Source organism: Serinus canaria, chromosome 2 (assembly GCF_022539315.1).
Source record: "Serinus canaria isolate serCan28SL12 chromosome 2, serCan2020, whole genome shotgun sequence".
In the NCBI taxonomy this organism is placed as follows: Eukaryota; Metazoa; Chordata; class Aves; order Passeriformes; family Fringillidae; genus Serinus; species Serinus canaria.
The window spans coordinates 32313104-32339045 of NC_066315.1; the positions used below are offsets into that span (position 1 = coordinate 32313104).

General features: G+C 37.4%; 1 protein-coding gene across 4 annotated transcripts; it reads right to left on the reverse strand.

Annotated features, from left to right (window-relative positions):
- Positions 1-1359: 1359 nt before the first annotated feature.
- Positions 1360-25942, reverse strand: TRA2A (transformer 2 alpha homolog). 4 transcript variants are annotated; one of them, XM_050970342.1, is made up of 9 exons: positions 25706-25936; positions 16967-17279; positions 16554-16687; positions 14841-15006; positions 12319-12507; positions 3854-3969; positions 3288-3395; positions 2519-2586; positions 1360-2339 (listed from the first exon to the last, which is right to left on the reverse strand). In XM_050970342.1, the coding sequence occupies exons 4-9, from the start codon at positions 14871-14873 to the stop codon at positions 2329-2331; spliced, it is 525 nt and encodes a 174-aa protein (XP_050826299.1). In that variant the 5' UTR covers positions 14874-15006; positions 16554-16687; positions 16967-17279; positions 25706-25936; the 3' UTR covers positions 1360-2328. The 4 variants fall into 4 exon arrangements, with proteins under 4 accessions (XP_050826299.1, XP_018765051.1, XP_009084290.1 ...); XM_018909506.3 differs by lacking the exon at positions 16967-17279 and having other exon boundaries at positions 14841-15000; positions 25706-25942; XM_009086042.4 differs by lacking the exon at positions 16967-17279 and having other exon boundaries at positions 3288-3392; positions 25706-25940.

Sequence of the window (25942 nt, forward strand, 5' to 3'; positions counted from 1 at the left end):
TGTTCAGCCAGCTTGTGGACCAGCATCCCCAGGTCCTTTTCTGCCAGGCAGCTTTCTGACCACTCTGTCCCCAGCCTGTAGCACTGTCTGGGGCTGCTGTGACCCAAGTGCAGGACTTGACATTTTACCTTACTGAACCTCAGCCCATTGATCCAGCCTGTCCAGATCCCCCTGCAGAACCCTCCTACCCTTCTGCAGATCAGTGCTCCCACCCATCTTGCCATCATCTGTGAGCTTGCTGAGGGTGCACTCAATCCCCTCATCCAGATCACTGATGAAGATATGGAAAGGACTGACCCTTGTGCTGAGCCCTGGAGAACCTCTTGAAACCGGCCAACAGCTGGATGTGGCACCATTCTCCTCCACCCGCTGGGGTCAGATATCCTGACTGGTTTTTTATTCAGTGAAGAGCGCACCAGTCCAAACCATGGGACTGACAGCTTTTCCAGGAGAATGCCATGGGAGACAGTATCTATCAAAGGCCTTGCTGCAGTCCAGGTAGACAAGATCCACAGCCTTTCCCTCTCCCATTAAGTGGGTTATGGGATGAGATCAGGTTCATCAGGCAGGACTTGCCTTTCCTAAACCAGTGCTGGTAGGGCCTGATTCCTAGGTTGTCCTGGATGTGTGATGGCACTCAAGATAGCTGCTCCATAACCATCCTGGGCACCAAGGTCAGGCCAATATGTCTCTGTAAGCTCCCTGGATCCTCCTTGCAGTGCTTCTTGTGCCTGGGTGTCACACCGGCTAACCATGTTTTGAAAGAAGAATTTTCAACTGCAAATTTATGGTAAGACATCATAGATTCAAAAGTATTGAGCAATAACCAGTTAGAACTTGTTTTGTCACCAATTTTTCTGGCATATTCTATCAAGCTTTAAAGATGTGTGCTGGTGTATCTTTTAACTACTTGCTAATAGTTCCTGGCACAACACTCAGAAACAGCTAATGCAATTACATTTCATACACTTACCCTCTTAAAATCATGACAAACTCTTTCGGTGGCCTTCCCTGACAATCAGGAAGAAAATTTGCTGCAAGGGCTTTGTGGTTGTTTTCCTTTTGCTGTGGCAATACCAACATTCAACCAGCCACTTGTCAGAAAACTAAACAAAGTCAACAGGGTTTCTCTTATTCAACCATCTCCCCACAACTCCAGCAAGTGACAAGGAAGGCACAAGAGAAAGCTGGATTACCCACCCTGCTTAGTCATCCCATATAACCACATACTGATTCTCGGGGAAGACAAGGCTCCTGAAAAGACAGGTAAAAGATGACTTTATCATCCACACCCCAGCATCAAATATTGTTTAGCCAAAGTGACACAAGATGCAGAATGAAAGACAAGAAACCACATCATCAGTGGACTTAACTTTTATTGAGGGGGAAAAAAAAAGGGTTTACACATAACTGTAGGTTTTTCCATCCATACTTCCAAAAGCTCAAAAAGGACAGGAAACAAAACTTGCTCCATCATTATTTCAATACCAAAAAGTTGGCCATTTTTCCTTTCATGAACAGCAAATTATATAACTAATTGCTATGTTCAATAAATATTTTTTCTCTTGCACCAATTAAGGGGAAATGTTCAACGAAGTACCACAAAGACCCCAGGAATTGAACAATTTTAATTTCAACTGTTATCCACTGTGTAGCAATCCAGAAACTTTTTTTCTATAAAACACACATCCTTAATTTTGAGTGTACAAGGATCTATTCTCCCAGTCAAATACCAAACTCTGATCTAGCTCAAATAGTCTATTTTCAAAGCAACTACTTGACAAAAAAAAAAAAATTTAAAAATCCTCTGGTTCATGACTATCTAAGCAAATTTATCATTACAGAAAAGACTCAAAGTCATTACTTGTTTATCAAAGTAATAGGTAAACATTTTAACAGAAAGATTAACAAGTTACTTGGAAATGCAGGTTTATGTTAAAGTATCTGAGTGTGTATACTACATATGACATGCAAGCTTTAAAAATATCAATGCTCTCTTCTGATTAGTCAGGAGTCCAACTGTTTTAGAAATAAAATAGGAATGACTTCCAAAATGTATCAGCACTTTGGGGTTCTCTAATTTTTTGCTCAAGATGTTTTACTACACAAAAACTACAACAATTACAATATTTAAGAGTATTACAATAAGAAGGGGTGGAAAATAGGAATACTTCAACTGAAAATATGTATATTCTAAATGAACCAAAGACTTGTGAAAGAGCTGGAAGGAGGACAAGAAAGGGAAGATGGAAGGGAAAGCAGTAGGGAAGTTGAAGATCTGAACTTTGTATTTAAAAATCAAGTCCTCAACTGTAACTCTTCTGATCTTCAGTAGCGCCCTGGAAAAAACAAAAGACAACACAATTACTAATTACACAATCATAAGCTAACTGTATACATTATCTCAACTTAACTATGCCCAGCTTTTTATGCTTTCACATTCAGAATTCCCACTGATCAATTCATATAAGAATGTTTATGTCAGCCAGATCCTCTTTATTCACTTGTATTTACTTACTTGGACTATAGGAACGGGATCTTGATCGTGATCGGTATCGACTATAATAAGGTGATGGTGATCGTCTCCTTTAAAGGAAATTAAAAAAGAAATCAAACAACATCCATTATGAAAGAAGCCTTATTCACATCACTTCTACAGAACAGAACCACTTCCTTAGCACTGAAAGACTTGGCCTGCATGAATGATTTCTGCTTTATTTGGCTGTGGCTTATGGTTATTTAACAAATGCTTTTATATTTCTCTATTTGATGTGTTTAAACTCTAAGATATTCCCAGTCAAAGAATTTAATAAACTCTCACTAGCCTTACAAACACATAAAGTGCTTTTCCAGATGCCTACAATTCTTGTTGAACAACATTCTCTGAAACCAGATAACTTTCAAAACAGCAAGATGGTTATGAAATGTCAAGCATTAAAAATCCCATCTACAAATAATCCCTTTTTAAACAGCAGTGTGTATCAGCTGTCTCTGGTTCTATATACAGCATAGAAAAATGAATTCCCTTTTTATCTGTCCACTTGATTCCTGAGATACATGCTCTACACCTCCTTCACACAGCAAAATTAACCCCTTGCCCAACAGAAAACCCAAATTACGTAAACACTGAAGATTCTGACTACTTCAGTCCCATAAAACCTAAGGAAATAAGGCTCTAACATATAACAGGTACATATACAGAATACTGCTACAAACTGAATAATCTGTTTTGTCATCTAACTTTGCAAAAAATCCACTGTTACAGAGATGAAATAAAGATAAGGTACCTGTATCTGTAGTCATATTCTTCATATCTGTCATATCCTCTGTCATACCCCCTATCATAATATGAGTCCCGGCGACGACCCGCTCCGCCGCCACCACCTCCTCCACTGCTATTAGGGGAAAAGAAAAAACAGAACCAAAACCCCCTTTATATATCTAGTCTTCATCTTGAGTTAAATTAGATAAATAAATATAAATTATTTTAAATTTTTTTAAAAGTGGCCTTGTAGTAAATCAGACACTTAAGACTGTACCACAAAAATATACAGACAAAGTAGTTAAATAGAAACACCTTCAAAAACTCCCAGAAAAACGAGGGATTTGATGCTAATTCCCATCAAAATCAAAGGCAAATGGGCACCTCCTATTTCAGCAGGCTAAGGATACATTAATTGATCATGCTGGATATTATTTTTTATTAACAGGTCCTTCAATATTTCTATAAATAAAGATACTGCATTCTTTGTATCAGTAAAATAAAATACTGTATAAACACAGTACTGCATTCTTTATATCAGTAATTTCTTCAACTAATATCCAGCATTCAGTTTAAATCCACTGAACTTACTGTGTTGGCCTGCCCATGTAGATGCCTGGGGTGGGCGTATGTGCTCTTTTGGTGATTGAATAATCCACTCGAATCCTCCTGCCATCCAGCTCCATTCCATTTGCATGCTCCATTGCCTGCAGGAGACACAAGAAACAGGGATGTGACATCTGCAACCTACTGGTAACTATGGAAGGCTATGAACAAACACATTATTTTCCACCAGAAAAACAAGCCTGGAACTTGTCTTGTTTAGACTGGTTACTAGTGCCCCACTGTGGCGACTGGCTCATCTCTTGTCCCCATGCCGGTGGTGTTACAGGACTGCACTGGGGTGCCGAACTAATGCGACTCTCAATCTCTTCTTAAGGGAGCACAGGCTAACCACTAACACAACCACTCTCCCTAGACTTTATCTTCTACCCATCTGAAAGGTAAACTGCAAGTCAAACCAGCTTTTTTCTGAAAACTGCATCTTTCCTACCGCCGTCTCTGACCCAGAGGGGACGGGCGGATTCAAAAGCTGTGCAAAACAGTGGCTTCCTGTAGGGTGCATATGGCCGGATTACTGCTCGTCGGCTGCCATTTCATGCTCTCCCAGCCTCCTGCCATCTCCCTTACAAGGACCTACTTCAGCAGAGCTTAGTAAAATGGCGGGTTCAGCCTACATGGATACCTAATTACAACCTTCCTCCCCACTCCCTCTCACAATAGCAGCTTGCTTAAGTGATACACACAAGGGTCTGCGCTCAGACGCCCTGCCCGCAGCCCCTGCACACACTCGCTGGGTGTTCCAGCCCCAGCTCCTCCACCCTGAGAATCAATACAATGGCCTTTCACAAACTCAAACCATCAAAGTAAGTAGTTATTCAAAGGAGCACAGCGTACTTTTGAGACTTATATTCATGCAAAAATAACCTAAAAACCCAAACCCCAACAAATCCACAACAATTAATTTTAACAGCGAATGATGGACTTGAAAGGATTTTTTTTAAATTTGCTTTTTGAATTTTAATAGCTTCTGTTATCTGCTACAGAATCCCTGAAATACCAATACACACCACTTACTTCTCAACACTAAGCACAGCACTTAGTCCAATACACATTATTTTAACTTCGTCATGTCTGAAGAAGAGATACTGTTACAATCTTCAGTTAAAGAACATAACCACTTTGCTATTTTTTATCTGCAAAACCAAAACAACCTCAAAACATGAAGGTGGCTCTAAGCAGAGATTTTTTCCTTCTTTTTAATAATGAAACATTTATTCAAAAAAATCTCAACTCTAACAAAGAGCCTTACTGAACTTACATACAAATCGTCAAGGAGATACAGAAACCTGATATCCCTATGATATAACTGTTGTGTCCAAACTGGAGGCGACTGCTGGTCACTGATGTATTTATTGAGAGAGAGTTTGTATTTTAGTAATGCTGTTTGTGTCCATACTATATCGCCACCTAGTGATTTGCGTTTCAAGACCAAACTACATTTACCCAACTGCAAGGTACAGCAAAGAGCATTTCAAGTCTTTCAACATACACTCAAGTGTATTTTGCCACTAAAACACATTCCTCAGCTTTAGTCTTAGAGCCTTAACACCGTTTTTTTTCCCCACAAGGATGATGTAAATGAAAATACATCTGTGCATGCATCCTAGGAAATTCTGTGTGCACAAGCCCAATGATGAAGGCTGCAAACATTTGGCTGAAAAATTACCTCCGTGATGAAACACATCTTTCTGGAAATGCAGCAAGTTAAATTGTAAGACAATTTCTGCTGCATGGCATTTTCAAGTCCAGTCAACAACTTGGAGAATAATAAGCTTAGCTGACTAGAAGCCACCTCAAATCCAGAACACCTGGCATGTTTGTCTTATTTAGTGAAGCCAACAAACACCTCTTCCAGAGGAAAAATTCTCTGACAGAGGGACCAGTATAGAGAAGACCAACATACCAGCAACAGAAATGAAGAATTTTGAGAGTTGCCTGATTGTTTTAGAAATACCAGGAAATGTGTTACATTTCAGTGGATAAAGATCATGGTCACCAGACTGCACAGAACTCCCAAAACCCTGGTCACAATTTCTAATGTCCTACCAAATATTAAAACATTTTCTTTTAACAGCTGTCCGCAATAATTGCCAACTAAAAAATTTTAAAATAGAGAAAATCTTTGACAGACAAAAAAAAAAAGCCCCTTATAGTTCTGACTGCATCCCCAAAAGCAGGAAAGCCAAAACCTACAACAATTAACAGTATGGATCACTCACATTCAGTAATTAGCAACTGGAAATTGCTTTTAAAGAGAAAATTCTCTGCACCACTCTTGACTGCACACCTCAGGTCTCTGAAGTAAAGTACTTAAGCTGACATTATTAGGTAAGGACTGCTGCAAGGTGAAAAAAAGCCCTCTCTGAAAGCCTGTGTTCATGTAACTGATACAACAGTACTTATTTTGTATGAAGGCTGTAAAAATATATAAGTGATCCTAATCACTGGCATTTCTGTGCTTTATTGAAAGTTAAAGCAGTTTACAAGAAAATTTTGGATTTTACAAAATTTTCATACTGCATGTAATATTCAAAACAAATTTCAGTTTCCTTTTCTTGATGGGTTTGGGTGTGCATGACTGCTATGTTAAGAATATTTGAGTGTCAAAGATAAGAATTTGCATATTCTCTCTAAAAATGCCAAAAACATTCTCAAATACTGTTTAAAATGATGAAATGAAACTTTAAGAAGTAAAAAAAACAAATAATATTGGGGTTTAAGACACACAATGCCTTCTTACGAATCTTTAACAGTCAATAATATATTTTTATTACAACCTGGATTATTTTCCAAATATCTGAATGTCATTAAAAGATTTGCATGGCTTTTGCAAGAGGACAGTAAGCAAGAACACAGCATTCCTATAAACACATAATAATCATTCTAGTAGCAAATTCTATGGAAAACTTGATTTTTGTAGGCTAGAATATACACCTATATGTCTGCAATCAGAAAACAGAAGTAGGACTGTAGGGAATGGCATAGGTTCAGTTTTGGATCACATTTTTAAAGTTTTGGAGGTTTAAACCTTCAGCAGACTATGCATAAGAAAACTGGTTATCTGTAAGGTGTTAGTTTGATAAAATGAACAGTTCCTGAACTACAGTATCATCTCCAGTGGCTCAAAAAAGTCAGAAAGCAATAAATTTAAGAAAGATCTCAATGTCAGTTGATATTTAATGCGGTATGTAATGTTTTCTACACATATGACCAATTAGGTAAATAAGAGTAAAACAAGTTTGGAAACACAACTTTTAATTAAATGCACAAACTTACATGGGTGGCTGGTATTAGTCAATCAAGAATCCATTAAAAAATTAAAGATTTTCAGTCTGGATAACTATTTCAGTAACTTTCAATCACTACAAAGTTAGTAACAAAGGTAGCAACAGACCAACTATCCTTAAATAGTCAAACACAAGCAGTTTATATTGTGATTTATTTTGAAAATGTGTTCTCACGATTTAAAAATAACTACACAAGGTACTGCCTTTTATTTTCCTCACTGTAGTTTTGGGGGTTTCTTTCTTTGTTTTTTACTGGAATTTTTTCTCTACTGCATTTAATGACACTGAAAAAAACAATCTCCACTCCATTACAGGTACAGCAGCAAGGGATGAAAGACACAATGGATTAGATTCCCCCCTCCAGTAATTGATTACTCATTCAGTTCTGGATTTACTGAGAACTGAAAAAAAAATCTGAAAAAAAAATTCTGATGGAATTAATGAAGAAACTCATCTTTTTATACGTGCTACAGTCTGCCAAGTTCAATTCAACTGTCCATTTCACTTTTGAACAACATTCAATTTACATGCTCTAGTTTGAGATGTCAATGATAACTTTTAAACATATACAATTATGAGCTTCAGCATTGATGGATTCTATGTATTATCTTTAAAGCATACTTTAGAGCTTCAGAGTCAAGAAATATAGTATTTTAGAGAACCAGAATGAAGAACTGGATGCTCCTGCAAGTATAGCAATTTCATGGTATTTCAGAGTCTCCAGAAGTCTGTAACTTGTAATTCCAAACATGTGAGACCTTCTAGTGCTCTTTTCTGGTATATCAAGGGTTGTTTTTGACAGCATGAACAATACTTAAACTATTCTTCCAACAAGCCATGGGAGTTTTGTTCAATAGCGTTGGTTTTAAGCTAGTCTGCTTGCACCACCCATTATATGTTTTTCAAGTTGAACTGATAAACTCCATTATTATTCTGGTCTTTGGCAACTGAATGATGTTACTGGTTTGTCTTGACTGTTAATGAAAAACACTTCAGAAAATGGTTCTGGAAGGATGCTCAAAACTTTTTGAAGAAGAACATCTAACTAACATTAGAAAATTCCATATTGCCAACAGCTGCTGTAGCTGATGCTTCTTTGATGAGTTCCTCCTACAGACACTACATTCACAGTAGCCTCAGTTTAAACAACTAACACTTCACAGTCTGAGCTACTGAAAAGCTGGTTTAGCAGCATATGACATCCCTGGTAACTGTAGTAAGAACTGTGTCCCTAGAACAGCCAGCACTTTTCACTCATGATTTTCTGAACTTACTGTTAAGTAACACCACGACACAATCAATTCCTCCCCCAACAATTTAATTTTTTTCTCATCCTAGTACATAGAAGTTTGCCATTCTCTTAAATACAGGAGGAACATCCTTATGTGATGGGCAGATGAATATCCTCTATAATTTAGTGAAAACATGGCAAAACAACATTACAACACTGGCTGCATGCCAGTGTTGCCAGTACTGCGAACCACGTAAGAGAGTGTGAGAAACAAGTCTTGAACAGATGTTCACAGATATTGCCCTTTGCATGTTGCACATGCAGAGGACTTGCACATTCTGAGGACTTGGAAAAGGGTGGCCAAGACAAGACATTGCACCACCCAAGGCAAAAAAAGCAAAACCAAGTATTTAAAAAAAAAAACAAAAACCAACTTCTGGAAATAAAACAACTACACAATATATAACACCCACTATATCCATTCTAAAAACAGGTACATAATGACAGAAGCTTTACAAACAAGCTATGAACAAGCTGACAGACAAGAACATTGGCACAACAAATCCTCAGGTTTCCATACAATCATTAGACATTCATAAGGTGTTTCCTAGACATCCATCAGTCCTTGACATTTACTGTCTTCTATCACATTTTGAACTAAAGACAGTGTCCATAAGCATCTTCAATATGGATCAAACCCTAAGAATTCAGTCAAGTGTTATTTTGCAAACATTATACCACTGCAATAAAAGATGTCTGATGGAAAAGGAACCTGCTGTCTGATCATGAAGTTTCATCTTAACCTTGGCAGAGTTTCAAACAGAATAGAACATATTCTATAAGAAATCTCCTTGACTGGACACATGCTTTGAAAACTTCCTCAATCCTGTTATAGTGGAACATCTGAAGCTACTGTGATGCTTTGGCAGCTTCTCTGTGTAGTAGTTATCAAAAGCTAAGCTTCTGTTCCTCTTTATAATCACAATGCTCATGAACAGCTAACAAGAAGACTGCTATGGTGTAATCATCTGAAATTCTGAAATTTTAAAAGAGTTTAAGTAAAAATAAACTTTAAAACTGCCCCTTCTGTATTTTTAGGACACTGAGCAGTATCACCTTTAAGAAATGCTATTTACATTGTCTTTGGAGTTCCAATACATCGATCTAGTTCACAACTAAAAATGTCTTTACCACCATATGGACACTGCACAACTTGGTTTCAGAATCATGACTCACAGCAACATTTTACCTAGTTCAATAACTGATCCAGTTTGTAAAAGTGTTAACAGGGATGACAAAGATACTGAGGGATTTTAGCTGCATGAGAATCCATGCACAACTGACAGTGATTAATCCTAAAGTTATGAAAGTTTAAACATAACTGCTCATAATGAATTTGAGATAAAATTTTAGTATTACCTATATTTCAGAGCATGTCTGCTGAGAAGCTTCCCTATGCTAGCCTTCCTGAAGGGCAGTAGTAGAGATTATGAAAAATGCACCTTTTTCTCTAGAGTTCTACTGTCATTTAATCCATCTGTCTTTAAAAGGGCTGGAATTTAGATCAACATATCATCTCTTTATTTAGATGTTCAGGATGTTGAAGGTTTGGGATTCTGTTTTTGGTTGACTAGAGTTTTTAAAATAATTATTATTTTTAAGAGGAATTAGTTACTCAGAACTGAAGTAATTCAAGTGTCATTGTTTTTATTCATACTCAACTTTTCAGACTATCTTCCAAACACAGAATTGCTACATGTCCTTCAGTGTTCTCCTACAGGGCCTGTCACAAAATTTCACACCTACAGCTATCTATCTGTCTATATGTCTGTATGTAACTTCATTTATGTATTTCCCCCTTTTCTACACCAGCTGCCACTTACTGCCATCTTCAAATCTGTCCCCAAGGCTCATGAAATAAGTCAAATAAACAAGTTTTGCTTCTGTCCTTCTTGCCAAAGTATTTCAGTTATTAAAATTCCAGGTGTTGGGAGAGTTTGCATCCTTTCCCCTTCTTCAGGCACCAACCCATTGGAGAAAAGAAAAATGGGTTTAATTACATTCCAAATTATTTCAGTTCCTGCTTAAGGCCTTAATCTTTACTTCTGTATTTCTGAATGGAAGTAACATCCCTTTTTGTTTTCCTTTGCATTCCAGTTTCATAGCATCTGCCAAAACAGCTTTATACTAAACAAATTACTTCATGCTATTTACACGGAACATTTTAAGAAATGCATGGTGTCACGCATGACCACTGCCCATGGCAACCAGGGAAAAAACCTACCTCTAAAGACATATGAAGCTGTTAAACAGACAAGACTGCTACATGAATGTGCCAAGGAACACTGCAAATATTTCAGATGTGAAATGTTTTATGAAACAGCCACTTTTTTAAAATCCTAACAAATTCAGTGTGCAAAGAAGTTAGAACAGAGCAGGCTATTAAAGACAGCTGGATATACAACTATCCACCCCATTAGCCTCTCTACCAACCTCTCCAACTAAGACTGCAGGAGAATATAGAAGGGTCACTACAGGAAGTTATGTGTCCTTTTACTTACCTCTATAACTTGCAACAACCATGCATATATACATCTACAAGACTACTCTTCTCATAAACAGATTCTCAGTTGGATCATACCAGAAGTCAAACACAAGAACTTAGCTCGTAATCCAAATACAAGTTTCTTTCATTTAAATATCATCAAGTAGCACCAGCGTTCTTGTTTTTCAGCTCCTGATAGGTTCCAGAGCTGTCAACCTCCCTGCCTTCAATAATAAATGATCTATTAAGAGAGGAGTTGTATTTAATATCTCCTCATAAATAAAACTTAGCAAATGCACACAGGATCAAAAAGCACATTTGCCCAAAAATATTACTCCATAAACAAGATGAAGTCTGTGACTCAGTCTGTCCCAAAGAAAGAGATGCACACAATGCATGCTTAAAGATGTTTTTAGAGGGTATCTTTACTTTTAATAGCAACTTTATCTATGAATTTCAGTAAATGTGGTAAAGTTCACGGTATCATTATAAAGGTAAAAAAACTATTACTTAGTGTATATTGTGGTGAATCATAACACAGACTACTGTTCATATTCTTTGATTATTTCCTTACAGATCAATTATACTAACAACTCAATCTAGCTATTAACAGCTATCTGTTAAACAACCAGGAAAGCAACTGACCAAGGCACAAATCAAGACAAATTAAATTCATATTCAAAAAAGTTTAATGATAGAAAGAGTTCGAGAAAAATCAGAATAATGGGAATGAATATCGTTAAATTTAATTTAACATTTATTTTGTCTTACTAAAATGTTCAAAGTAATCAGCTCTGAAAAATACTGCTGTCATGGAAAGCATGCAACAAACTCCATAAGAAAAGTTAATCTTCACATCACATAAGTTTGCTGCAACCTCAACAGAATTGAAAAAAACCTCTACCTAAAGTTTTTAATAATTTTCTCTAGCATAGTTGATAAGTATATCCACTGTTTTTCAAATGTACAATGACATGCCTAAAAGGAGAAAATGCACAGGGAATCTCCAGAATTTTCATTCAGAAAACAACTTAAAACTTTAACTTCCAAAATGTTTCAAAAATACTTCAGACCTAGAAGCCTTAAAGATTTATTTGCATTTTGAAGTAACAGACTAAAATCAAAGTCCAGAGCTCACTGTTGATTTAATAACAGACAGCTTATGCTCATTATCGGCCCCTGCACCTGAACACTGAACTCAAATGCTTCATTTGTTTAAATTGCCACATTGCTTGAACAAAGCATTTAAAATTAATCTCAGTGTGAGAATCTCCTAGTGAATACACACGCAAAAACTTTTTTTTTTTACAGTTAATGAAGACAATGCATAAAGAGCAGACCTGAAAAAAGTAGCAAAGCATGCATTTACCTCTTTAGAGTCATCAATTCTCTCAAAATAAACGAAAGCAAATCCTCTTGATCGTCCAGTCCGCTGATCATAAACCACATTGACACCAGTCAGAGGTCCATAACGGGAGAAGACTTCACGTAAATCTCTCTCAGTAGTGTACAAACTGAGACCAAACACTCCAAGACAGGTATTAGGATCTGGATTAGCCTGGTAAAACAAATGTTCAACTCCAATTAATTTTCGTTTTTTAAAAAAATATTAAAAATTGAATATCCTTATACCAAAACTTATCAATTATAAAAAAATTTAATCTGAAGAAAACTAAACAGGTAATACAGTTTAACACTTTACCAGCTATCATTCTAATTGTAAGACTGTTTCAAAAAGCAACTACTTTCAATGGTTTTAATTTTAGAAAAAAGACCAAAACAAGGTTCTCATGTTGGTAAAAAACTCAGTTGATAAAATTTAGCATTCTGATTTACAGAACAAGAGGAACCCATGTTATTAGTATTTAATACTGAAATTACCAATAAGGGACAGACACCACACACAAATCTGTGCTGATAACAGGTCAGCCAGCCTCCAGCTGCCCACTCTACATGTGAGCACTTGAGCTCCTAAGCACAGACATCTGAACTATAAACTAGCTTCTACTGAAACTTCCTCCACCTCAGGATTTCCTATCCAATATACTGAAAGTCAATATTTACACTTGTAAGTTAATCTTTCCACTTGTAAACTGGATGAAAGGCACCCGATTCTTTCATCTAAAGAGCAACAAGTATTGAAGGCCAGTTCTGTGAAACTGTAATCCAAAAGCATGCATATTTCTTTAGCACAAAACTCTTCACTATCATGATGTAGGATACTTAATAAATTTCACTTCAACTAGACAGAGTCAAATATGTAGTAGTACAAGGTACAAGTTCTCTTTTAGGTTACATGCCAGACAATTTGTATCTAATGCCAAATCCTCGGTAAGAACTATTTTGATCAAAATCAACATGTTTTTCAGTTAGGTGTCTGGCACCTGTAATACTAGATGCAGCAATTTAAAACACCAGCAACAAGCACAGAGATTTAATGTTTCTGCCAAAATAACAACTGGAAGCTGACACAGCTGAAATTTGTATTTCAGTTTCAGTAAGCCATCTATGCATAATAATTTATGCCTCAGAGTCTGCTTTTCAGCCTGATTCAAAGACTGAACAGGTTGAGATCTTCTGTCATATTTTTTTCAGCACATTTGTTCAGGAACCTCTTGTGAAAATAAGATGCCTACACTATTCATATATCTGAGGTTCCTTTCTTCCATTTGTCAAAGTTCAAACTTCTGTTTCAAGACATGAATGTTCTGCAATTCCTTACTATAGCTGAAGAGCACAAGACCTGGCAGTTTGTAACTCTGAAGTTTTAATTACACACATCAAGATATGTTTTTACTCCATATTTCAATGGCACTGGCAACTATACTACTTCTATTACTGAAATCCTGTAAGTATAATGAAATTTGTCTTTTAAATCATTGTTCAGGTAAATTCCTCCACACATCCATACCCATTGCATGTTTTTAACAGCCCTCTTACCCTTACACCCTATGAATTTTTCTGAGGCAAGCGAATACTGAGATCAGTTTGCAGACCCTAAGTGCCAACTGCGTCACCACTGGAAGGCCTAAACTGAATGTGGAGGACTAAAGGGCAACTTCTGTATTAGGTTTTTGTTCTGCCTCCCATCAACCCAGTATGCAAGCTCTCTCTACAAGAAAAGAAGTGCCAAAATTGCTTTCCAATTTTCAACCCCAACCATTCTGCTGTTACAAAGAAGGACACTGGGAGAAATCTCAGAATAACAAGATTAGTGTTTTAAATTTTAGTTGGTGTAGCTATACTTCCTCTTGCTCATACAGAGACACTTCTCATCTAAATTTTGAAAGACTGACTGTGCCTCCTTTTCACAACTATAAATTTTTCTAGTCTACTACAAAGATTTACTTATTTCCTAATAACACAAGGCTTTACTTCAAGGTAAACCAAATTAAATAATGAGAAGCATAAAATCACAAGCAACCTTCAACATATGCTCTATAAGCAAATAAACACTTGGGAATTTCCTTCTATGAATCCCTATGTCCATCTCATCAATACTTTCAGGTTTCCAGCACACACAGATGTGGTCTCATTTTTGTAAAGGTTACATATACTTTTTTTAACAACAACAAAAAAAAAAAGAATCAGAACAGCTCAACTTCTGGAGCTGACTGAAGCCTATGTCACCATACCTGTACATACAGACTAGCAATACAATATTTTTCAATAAATTCTACAACTTGGGTGCCAGTTAGTTGCAGGTCCAAGAAGTAAATGCTCAGCTGTAAGGACAGAGATTGCTCCACATATAACCCCAACTCCGATCCAATTCCTGTATCCTCCAGTGACAAAACAGCAGGTCAAACTCAGCCTGCAGGCAACCTGGACTACACTGATAACAAGCAGCAATTGTTTTGTCGATACTCAGCCTTTTTGAACATGACATACTCTGCTGCCAGTGTGCCTTCTCCTGTTGGACATTGGAGAATGACTACGGCTCCTGCGACGACGGTATTCTGGTGTGTATGATCTGCTTCGAGAGCGTCTCCTATGGGAATGAGAATGGGATCTGGAACGAGTGTAACGTCTGTGCGAATGTCTTCTGGACCTGGATCTTCGACAAAGAGAAACCCTTCAGTCAGGTCAAATGCATATGGTCATAATTTATTGAACTCTAAACAGTACATTTTCTAGAGAAAAATCTTTTTTTAGATGGTGTCTACAATATTAAACCCATTAAGCTTTTTCTACCTTGCACATCTAAAGATTGCATGGATCTCTAATAACCTGCTCGGCAGCACCATTTTTAACTCTTCAAGAGTACTTCTGGCATACACTGAGGATTATATTCACAACAGTTTTCAGGAATTTCAAAGTTTAAACTTACATCAGCATCTAACTAACAACTGCACAGTGGCAGAGAAACTAGATATGCCACACTGCAAAGTACTGTTTTGACTGAAAAACTGAAATATCTGGCAGAACTACAGTGCTGGAACATCTACAAGCAAAGTTTGTCTAGGCATGAAAATTACTCCGGACAAAAAAAAAAGCAGACCCCAAACATCTGCTCTACTCCTCAAACACTTTTTTGCAAATGTCTTGCTGATAATAAGCTGTTTAAAACAGGTAGGTAATCACCTTGCTAAACATAGCTAGAAGAGAAACCGTAACATTAGTTGAACTTTGGCAATTTAGAGCACGGTAACTCTTTCAGTTGGTCTGGTATAAAGTGTATAAATAGAGAAGATGTATTACTGATCTCCCCAAGAACTGGGAAGGAGAGACAACGTAAGACTATTCCTCTTTCCCCTCTAGTGCTACAAATGCTGTTTTCTGGTTTCTCTCGTGGTTTAAGAATGATTCAGCAGCTCTCCTCATTTTTATCAATACATTGTTAAAAGGGAATAGAGAAGATAGGTAGTATAAACCAGGAAATATTTATGGCATATTTAGAGAAAAAAGCCTAAGACATTTCTCTCCTGATCCGTGCTCTGTCAAACCTGAAAGCTGTAAGGCTTTACCTCCACACATCCATACGTGGGTTAGAGAAGAACAGAGAAGACATGTGCAGCATTGAAAAATTAATTTAAATCTTAAAACTCTCATAAATCAAGACCACACCTCATTTAAGACCACACCCAATTTAATAGTTTTTTACTATATTTTATAGCCTCCAATGAAAGAATGTACAGAACATTCACAAACACTGTTTTCCAGTATTTCCAAAAGTTAGACAGCTGCTTCTTTTTATGTAACCCTGGATGCCTGTGCACCAGGTCTCACTTGACTTTTTTTCCTCCCCCCTAAAGGAAAGGTCTGCACAAGAATTCCCCCATAAACAAGTTCTGGAGAAGGAAGCAGGAGCTTCAGAAAATTGAAATGCAATCCATTCTCTTTTTTCTGGAAGCGAGAAACCTACATATTTCAGCTGTGATTTCTACATTACTACTTTAAATTATAGTATTTTCTCTATTTGTACCCATGAAATAATTTCCCAACTTTGTCCACCTGCACGAACACAAACAGGAAAATTAACATATCCCTGTTAATACATCTCAAAGAGTTTGTAATTTTTACAACAGGGGAAAAGAAACTTCACCAACCTACCAAAATAAAAGCAGTAACACTGAGCTGACATGAATAACTTTTTGAACATACCTTGATTTTGATCTTGACCTAGAGTGCGATTCAGAATGTTTGGAAGCCCTCGATGGACTGCGAGATCCTGACCTGCTCTCTGATTTTACACGAGCAGGACTCCCAGCTGGAGATTTTGACTGGGAGCGAGACTCCTAACAAAAAAGACAGTATTAAAAATGGTATTGGTTGTGTAAATGCCTAACTCCTAACATTTAAAGTACAGTAATTCTATTATATTGATTGCTCCTGAAAAACAAATGGTTAGGCAATACCCTCCAAAACAAATTTCATTTTGCTAACCCACTGTTAATATTGTATGCTTGCCTCAAATAGGTCCCTGCTTGAACCAGATCACCAATTCTCTATTAACTAAGTAATCATGCAAATTCATCTACAACTTGATCATACAGACACTGGAACATAAACCATACATTTACTTAACCTAGGACCCATTCATTCTTCCAGATTCTTTTAATTCTACTTCACTCTTGCTTTCTACTTTTCTTCATTCTTCATTGAGTTTTTCATTTTTCATACTTCGTGTATTCTTCCCCAATTCAAACAATTCATTATAGCCTTAAAAAAAATATTCAAGTGCTTCTATCTGACCAATCTTCTGTTCAATTTTTTCCCCCATTCAATTTTAATTTTCTGATCTTTAATACTTTTCATTAGCCTTCTTTTATCTTGATTTATCTTCCACATTCTTGGAAAAAACTCTTCAATTTCTTCACGAACATTAACCTTAATGGAAAAAGAACATTTAGTATATTTAAGCACGTGGGGATTATAAAACTCTGCTGGAGTTCAGATGTTATCTACCAAATTGAAAAGCCAGCAGGTAAAGTGCAAGAAACTATTTTATAAAACAACTTTTTAAAAAAAATATCTTTAAAACTGTATAAGTGTCTATGTTCTAACAATAAGCTTACTGAGTTCTCAGTGTTTTACTGTATTTGCAAAGCTACCCTCCTCCCCTCTGAGATTTTTTTTGTAAGATACATAGATACACTAAAAACTAATTAGCACAAATATATTGAAGTGTTGATATCAGTGATTTCCCCACCCCCCTAAAATAATAACTATGTGCTTCTCAGTATTAAATATCCCAAATTTTACTCCTATAGATTACTAAGACATTCAATTCAACAGAATGGCCAAAGATTTCCAGTCAAAACCTATCTATGCCCATACTTACTCGCATAATACATGAACATAGGTATAAGCAACATAAATTATTATTCTTCCTACTTTTTCTTCCTCATTGTTATCCTGTTTTCCTTATATAATCCATATAAACTAAGATGTAGAACCATACAGTTAAAGCAATCCAAGTAAAAACAGGAGGGGTTTTTTTCTTGCATGGTAAGGCACACAAGAGAAAAACTAGGAAAACAAGCAAACAAAGAGCAGGTTAGGATTTCCTCACATTTTATAGCGTACAGCATTTCTAGGGTGCTATAAAAACCCCTACAGAACATTATGCTATATACATTTGTAACTTTACAAAATACTTAATGAAGAAATGCATACCAAGTTCCCCTCCCACAGGTGTTACATTTCATGTTTATTTGCATGATTTCTCCTCCTGACTGTCCTCAAAATTTTTGCTCTTTCTCACTCTACCTATGTCCAGATTTGCTGTTTTGCAGTTAAAATTCTTCACTACCTTCCACTAGAGTTCTTTTTCAAAGGACGCTGTCTTCATATTTCAAGACAGTAAATTCACCAGAAATGGAACCTGAGAAGCTCCTTGCTAACAGCTATTGCAGCCACACTAGCATTCCCCTTTACCTCAATAAAAAGGACAAAGGACTCATGGAGATTGTCACCTACTAGGATGACAGGCCTGCCAAACTTTAACAATGAAGGCCAAATTCTAAGCTTGGCTGTGAACAGTGGACCATATAAACCTTATGAAGATGGCTACATTGAGCTAACTACAGGACTTCACTGAAATAAATTATGTACATGCATTTAAATATTACCAAATTTGGTGGTTTAACATTTGAAATTCACTGCTTGCAATAAAGAAAAATTTCTCTTATAACCACTAACACTATCTTTTTACCACCTCGCCTCTGTCTTTGTACTCTTCAATGTCTGACAGCCTCTTAAATTCTTCTCTTTATAACTCATCACTTGCAACAATTGCCAATTTCTCTGGGAAATATTTGTATTTCTCCCTAGTAAAAATGATCAGTAATAAAGAAAAACATTCAAAGTTACATCAGATTTAGAAAACACCCTTCAATAAAAAGACAAAGAATTCACCCTCCTCAGACACTCCTTTTCTTCATAAGGATACTGCATTGTTCATCCTTTTTACATCTGAAAGATCAATTCTTGAACGAGAACTCTAGAAACTTGAACAAAGGCAACCCCCATCCCATCCCTGGATCCTGCCCAATCTAGAAGTGTTGGGAGGCACCAAAAATACCATGGACACAAGTGCTCCCATACAATGTATGTCAGCCTAGTTCTTAGCTATTCAACTGAAGCATCTTACAATACCACCCCATAGAGTCTCTAATAATATCTCAGCTAGGACACCAAATTTATATAAAGTTGACAAAAGCAAATATTACATAATTTCATATAGGTTAAGTCCTTTTGGAAGCATCTGTTTAAGACACTTATGGGCTGTATTCACAAATATGTAACTTGAAAACTGCAGGGACAGAGGGGACCACATAAATTCTCAGATATTTTGAACTTCCTCAACCAAGTAACTGTGGACATAAGCTGCATCTGAAGAGAGATGACCTGACAGCAGTTGCACACTATCACTGGTAAGCAATTACATCTCATCTTCTAATGCAACATAGTTCACCTAGTTACAACTCCTACAATACTTCTAAAGGAGACTAGGAGAATCACAATAACCTGCAAACGTTCAAGGACTTAAAGAAAATGCTGAAAAAGTACCTAGTAATATTTATATCAGCAAAACTACAGGCAGGGATTAAGGGATTCAGAGCTTCAAGGAATCACAAAGAGATTTTAAAGAATTTTTCTTCTCTACTTACCACCATAATTAAACAATTAGCAAGCTGTATATTAGTCTACACCACAGACCAACCCAATTGTTCTTCATGAACTACTTATATCCATTTTGCCACACATATGACAAAAGTACTCAACACTCTTACTATGTAATCTTTAACATGAGAAACCAGATAACTCTATTATCCCAAAGCACTAAAATACCTCAGTTTTGCACCAGTCTTAAAACAACCTATGCATTCTCATCTTAGTTCTGCTATTACCACAGAAACTAAATATTGTGTAGGAGAGAAAAGACTAAAATTGCACTTTGAATCATCAGCACTTGCTTATCTTCCTGTTCTAAAGACCCTTAGTCATTTAAGGGCCATAGATGAGACTCAGTGTAAACTCAACTTCTCATCCCACCAGCTTCCTACAGGACAGTACCCATCTTAATGCCTTGGGCTTCATTATGCAGCTGTCCAGTCACTACTTTCACCCTTGCAAATTTGTAGGCAGATAATTCACTATCCCCATGTCAAACTATCTATATTTGCTGCCACTAGAGCCCGCAGGAAAAGAAACAGAGCTGCGTAATAGTCTTCAGATCAGACTTTCCTTTCAAGATAAATCCTACACCTGCAAATAACACTTTTCCCAGGAAGCACCTCTCCCCAAAACACCAAAAAACCCACCCACACAAAAAACTCCAAACACCCTCCCCCCTGCCAAAAGTAATTACAAAAAAAACGAACTCAGTTGTAAAAATGTGCTTCTTCAGAGTAAGATGTAGTCATTTCCTCAAACACACACCAGGAAATGGGACTAATGATTCACCAAGAATTGGAACTTGGAGCCAAAATTGTAGACAAACACAAAAAAAAAAAAAAAAAAACAAAAACAAAAAAAAAAAAAAAAAAAAAAAAAAAAAAAAAAAAAAAAAAAGAAAAAAAAAGAAAAAAAAAAGAAAAAAAAGAAAAAAAAAGAAAAAAAAAGAAAAAAAAAAGAAAAAAAAAGAAAAAAAAGAAAAAAAAAAGAAAAAAAATTGCAGATTCAGTCACTGATTCTCTGGATAAAATGCACAGCTAGAAGCATTTAAAGAGAGAACTGAGGAGTATTTTTAATCCTTGTTACCTTCCTTCATTCCCAGGAAGTAACAAACCAAAGTGATATGGAAAAGACCTCTCCTCCTACCCCATTACTCCACAATCATACATACCCAGACACTAAACAACTATCAACAACTTTAGATGATCCATCTAAGCCAGGCATCAGTCAGTCCAGGTATTTCATCCATACTGATAAAACTTTAACTCATCAAAAAGTTCTATCTACCACTTAAATTCCCTGCATTTTTCAAAATAAATCCTACTTTCCAATGCAATTATTATTTTAAAAGCATTTAAAGACTCTTACACAGAGCAGAATTGCAGAAGTCTTGAAGAAGTATTCTTTCCATTTTCAACCCATCAAAAGAATTTATGATAAAGAACTCGAGGAGAACCATAACAAACAAAAACAACTGACCAACCAACCAACACCTTTATCAAACGAACCAAACAAAACAATCCCACGTTCTTTCACAGTTCTCTTCTGTCCTGAACTTGTCATGCCTTACCCTAACTCTCACCTTACAATTTCAGAGTATGACTGAAAAGCTATAAAAATTTAGAGTGAGATACTAACTAAAAATAATTACATAAGTTTAAACTAAGCTTTCTATAGCAAAGCATGGGAAATGAAAAAAAACCACCCCAAAACATTACATCACACAGAAATTCCAGGTGAAATTCATTCGACCTGAGATGAAAAAAAAAGGACAGGACAAGTGGTCGAGCAATACCATTTCCAAAAATCTTGTTAAAAACGCCTACCCAAAGTTATAAACTAAATGAAGTTGGACTCTATTAAAAGGGGACAGAAAAATATAAGCAGTCAAAAAAGAAACATGAATTTAGCAGCAGCCCACATTCACCGGATAAAACTGTTAAGCTACTGACATCTCACTTATGAGGACAAGATTACATTTTGGCAGGAATCTACCAACTTTCCTTGAAACTCAAAAGAGAACTTAAATCCTTCTTGCTTCATACTGTGATCTATCACTATACTAAAAATAAAATGGATCCCTTAATTAGCTAATCTTCTATAAATATGACAATAGTACACATAATAAGCTTCTGTATAAAAAAACATCTTTTAAGTTGTCACCTAAACACACGGATATTTTAAAAGTTACTAACATAAGCAAACTTTGTATATTTCTTAATGACCCCACTTATAAATAGAAAAAAAAGGCTTCAGCAATAAACTTCTTGAAATTACAAGCCCATCTTCTTTATGAGGCTTTAAAATACACCTCTTCAGGGAGGGTTCTGTAGTCATTCCTCTACCACACACACGGAAGACAGTAAAAAGAATTTGTTCAAAAGAAGCAGTTATCCCAGCTGACAAGGTCCAGAACAATGCAAAATTTATCAAGCTTGATTAAAACAAAAATTGAAAATCAGACTTGGAGAAAAACTCTCCCACATTGTCATTAGACACTGCAAGGTGACCACAGCACTGCCCAAGCGAATGCAGAACCCCTGAGCATTCATTAGCAGTCCATTGTGCTTGTGTTTGAAAAGGTGTGGGAAGCAACATTCCTTCCTTTCCATAGAGGTGGCAGACTGCCATGCAGGAGAGGTGGAATACAATAGCTAAATACAATAGCTAAGCAAGGCCTTGGGGATTTTTTTGCCAAAGAAATCATCTCATAGTTGATCAGTTCGGTAATGCCATAGCTATCTAAGTATTTTGCATCCAAACATCATGAAGCAAATATAAGTCACTTTCACAGCTAAACTAACCCAAAAGCCACTTGTGTTCCTATGAAATATGCATAATTCCTTCAACAGGACGGGCCACGTGCAAACGTCCTCCATTTTTTAAAGTGTTTTATTAGATTATACTATTTATTTCACTGTAAGTTCCTGCATACAGCAGGATCAATAGAATGAAGACAATCAATACAGAGTCGTAAAATGGAATTTTACCTTTGTTCTGATGAAAGGTTTTGCCTATTTAGACAAACAACACATTAATACTGGTAGACAACTACTAAACTGTTAAGATCACAGAAATTATATGTTACCAGAAGCTCAAGAGAAAAAACTGATCCAAGCTACAAGTGGAGCTACTGAAGTGCAGGTTTGTTCAGACTCCCTTCTGTTCATTGCTCTGGGAAACATATAAAGTTGCACCACAGATTGAACACCAAATAAACAACAGCCTATAAAAATAACAAAAAATATGAAGGGAAGTAAGTTGTCTGCCACCTGACAGAAATTAAAGATAAAAAAAGTCTAACTGTCTAATCTGCTCACAAAAAGCATTCAATGGTGATAAAATATTTTGTTGTTTCCAAAACCAAGTCACTGAATAAGAAACACAATTTAATTATTTTTCTTTTTATTCCTAATGTCCATAAACTTAGCTCTAGCACATCCACTGTATTTTTAATTCCTCTGTCAATTTCTTTCTATTAAATCACCATGTTTGAGGAGGGGGCTTTCTTCTGTTGAACCATCCACATTCTTAATAAAAAAACTTGCTCAAGTTGAAAAAAAAAGACACAAAAACAGAGCAGATGTTGATTAGTCTGAGCATATTTGACTAACATGTGCTTTAAATAAAAAAAGCCAATAAAGGAGTGAGTTCAAGAAGGAAAAGCTCTACAATTTCACACACAATGCTCTAGAAGTTGAAGTTTTAAAGAGTGCAAACTAAGCAATTTCATTGAAAGTTATTTTCATAATTATTAATAGCCTGTTCAGATAAGTTAATATGATTTTAAAATCATAAATTAGAGGCAAAGCACATACGGTATTTTACTGTTGACAAAATTAGCATTTAAAACAATTCTGTTGATACTCAACTTTCACTGAAGTGCTTTTGGGACAACATGCATTGACACAGATGAAATATAAAAGGCCTTAACTAAACTTAAAACACCCTTACTCTTTCGGCATTCAGTTTTTAAAAGCACATCACACTAATTAGCACTTAAACTGACAGGGGGTGGAAGAAACGGTACTCAGAAATCTTATTCCTGCCAAATTCCATGAAAACAGGTTCTTTACAAACTTTCTTCCAGTTTCTGCAGTTCTTTCTCTCAATGAAAACTTCTGCTTTACTCTCAGTGCCTGGATGTAGCAAACTGAAACATCAGGAAATTCAGTGTGTGACAGAGTCCTATCCAACCGGGAATAGCAGACTAAACACCACAGCCTCCAAGTTATATGTGCTTAGTTTTATGCCTGTGAGCACTTTCAACGGAGATAAAAAAATAAAACATCACTCTGAAATATAATTTCTTATTTCAAGAATGTTAGTCCCATCACAACAAAGCAGTATTACTGAAAAAAAAAAAAGAGACTTACAAATGTTCTTCAGTAGAACCACAAAACCCCCAACTAGAAATCAATCAAGTACCTGCCATTATGCTCAGTTATGCCATATTGATTGAGAATTTTCAGTGTAGGGAGCAAAAACAAAGTTTCCGAAATGAAGACTCAATACAGTCAGCAGTTCTTTTCAACAGGTAAATTTTCCATCACACACACAAAAAAAAGGAACAACTGATAAGCAGAAGTCAGAGAAACTGCTACTGTACGACTTTTCAGAATTCATATTCTCTCAAAACATGTTACTTCTACATTTGGGAGGAGGTGGTGCGCAGAAATACTGAAATTACAGAGCTGTAACAGCTTTGTAACAAAAACAACAGACCCATCAAAGAGCCCAATACCAATGTTCTGACAACTAACCTAACATAATTTTTTTCCTAACTATAACCCACACTGGGAATACAGACAAGAAAATAATCCTTAAAGATATATATCTTTACTGTAAAATGGGAGATTACCGTCATCTTAAAAAAGAGAAAAAAAACCAACCAAGCATAATCATAGCTCAAGTTTCTGAAACTTAGTTGTTTCCCCTTCAAAGATCTGTTTATTTACCCCAATACTGCTTAGCTACACAGCCACCTTTTGTCCAAGCAATCAACACGAGGGCAGGTTTTGTTTACCTCATGCGAGGAAGCAGCAGCAGTTATTGCATACCTAGGTAAAGAACTTTCAGCCTACGGATTTTTTTTTTAATCACCACAAAAATGGCAGCAATAGTAATGCAAAAGTAATTTGTGGAAGGTAATGCCGTTCTTCCAAGATTTTATTGCTTGTTTCCCCAGACAGTAGCTATACATGTAACTGCAAGGCTGCTGTCACTGGATCATCACACAGAGTCACCAAGAGGATGCTCAGGTGGTCTAAAGAGTCTTTTAACAAACAAAAAGAAAACCTCTGCAAAATTAAAAAAAAAAAAAAGTAAATTGTGATGGAGAAACACACATTTCGTTCCTGTTTCAAACAGCTTTTAATTCCTGCATGCCTTGATCATCACTAAAAAAGAAAAACAAAGCAAAACAAAACCACAAAAACACTGAAAAAGGAAGGGACCTGTCACACGTGTACATGAAAACCTGCAGCCATTGGAGGGAAGACACAGGCCTAACGAGGTTACAAAGCCACAGCAGCTCGTTCGAAGCCTTCAGCTTCACGATCGATGACTTTCAATGGTTTAATAACGACGGCCGGACCTCCCCGGTGGCGGGAGGGGGCCCGGCCCGAGGCAGCTCCCGAGTCAAGAGAGACCGCTCACCTCGCACAAAAGGACGCGGGGTCCCTCCTCTTTCGGGCGGGAGGAGGCCTCGGCGGCCCGGCCAGGGGAGCGGGAACGGGCAGGACAGCGACCCCCAGCCCAGCGGCAAACAGGCGGCTCGGGACCGCGGGAAGGGACGGGTGGAGGGGGGAGGAACCCCGGGGCTACAGCAGCGCTGTTTGCACAGGATCAGCCTGCGCTGGCTGCGCAGGGGCCGGGCCGCAGCACCGAGACCCGGCGCCCGCACCCCGCCGGGACGATGGGAGCAGGGAGCGTGAGGAGAGACGCGGGCAGCGGAGAGGGATGCGGGTCGGCACCCACGGCCCAGGCAAGTCTCGGGCGCCTGAAGGAGCCATTTTAGAGCCAAGCTACGCTGCCCCCAGCCCTACTAGGCCCGAGGACGCCGAGTGTCGCCACCCACTGCCCCCGGTTCCGATTCCCCCCTCGACACGGCCCGCGCAGGGGAGGCCACTCACCCTCCCCTCGAAGTTGTTCTCCTCCACGTCGCTCATGTCGGCAGAGTCCTGGCCAAGGGGCTGGGGCGAAAATGGGACGCTAGTCCCGATTAGAAGCAATAACACCCACGGCCACTGTTATCGCCACCGTTACCTCTATTGCCGCTATTACCGGCACTACCACCAGAGCCACCTCCCGCCCGCGCCTCCCGCACCGCCGCAAAATGGCGCCGCCGCGGCCGCTCCGTCTGCGCCCGG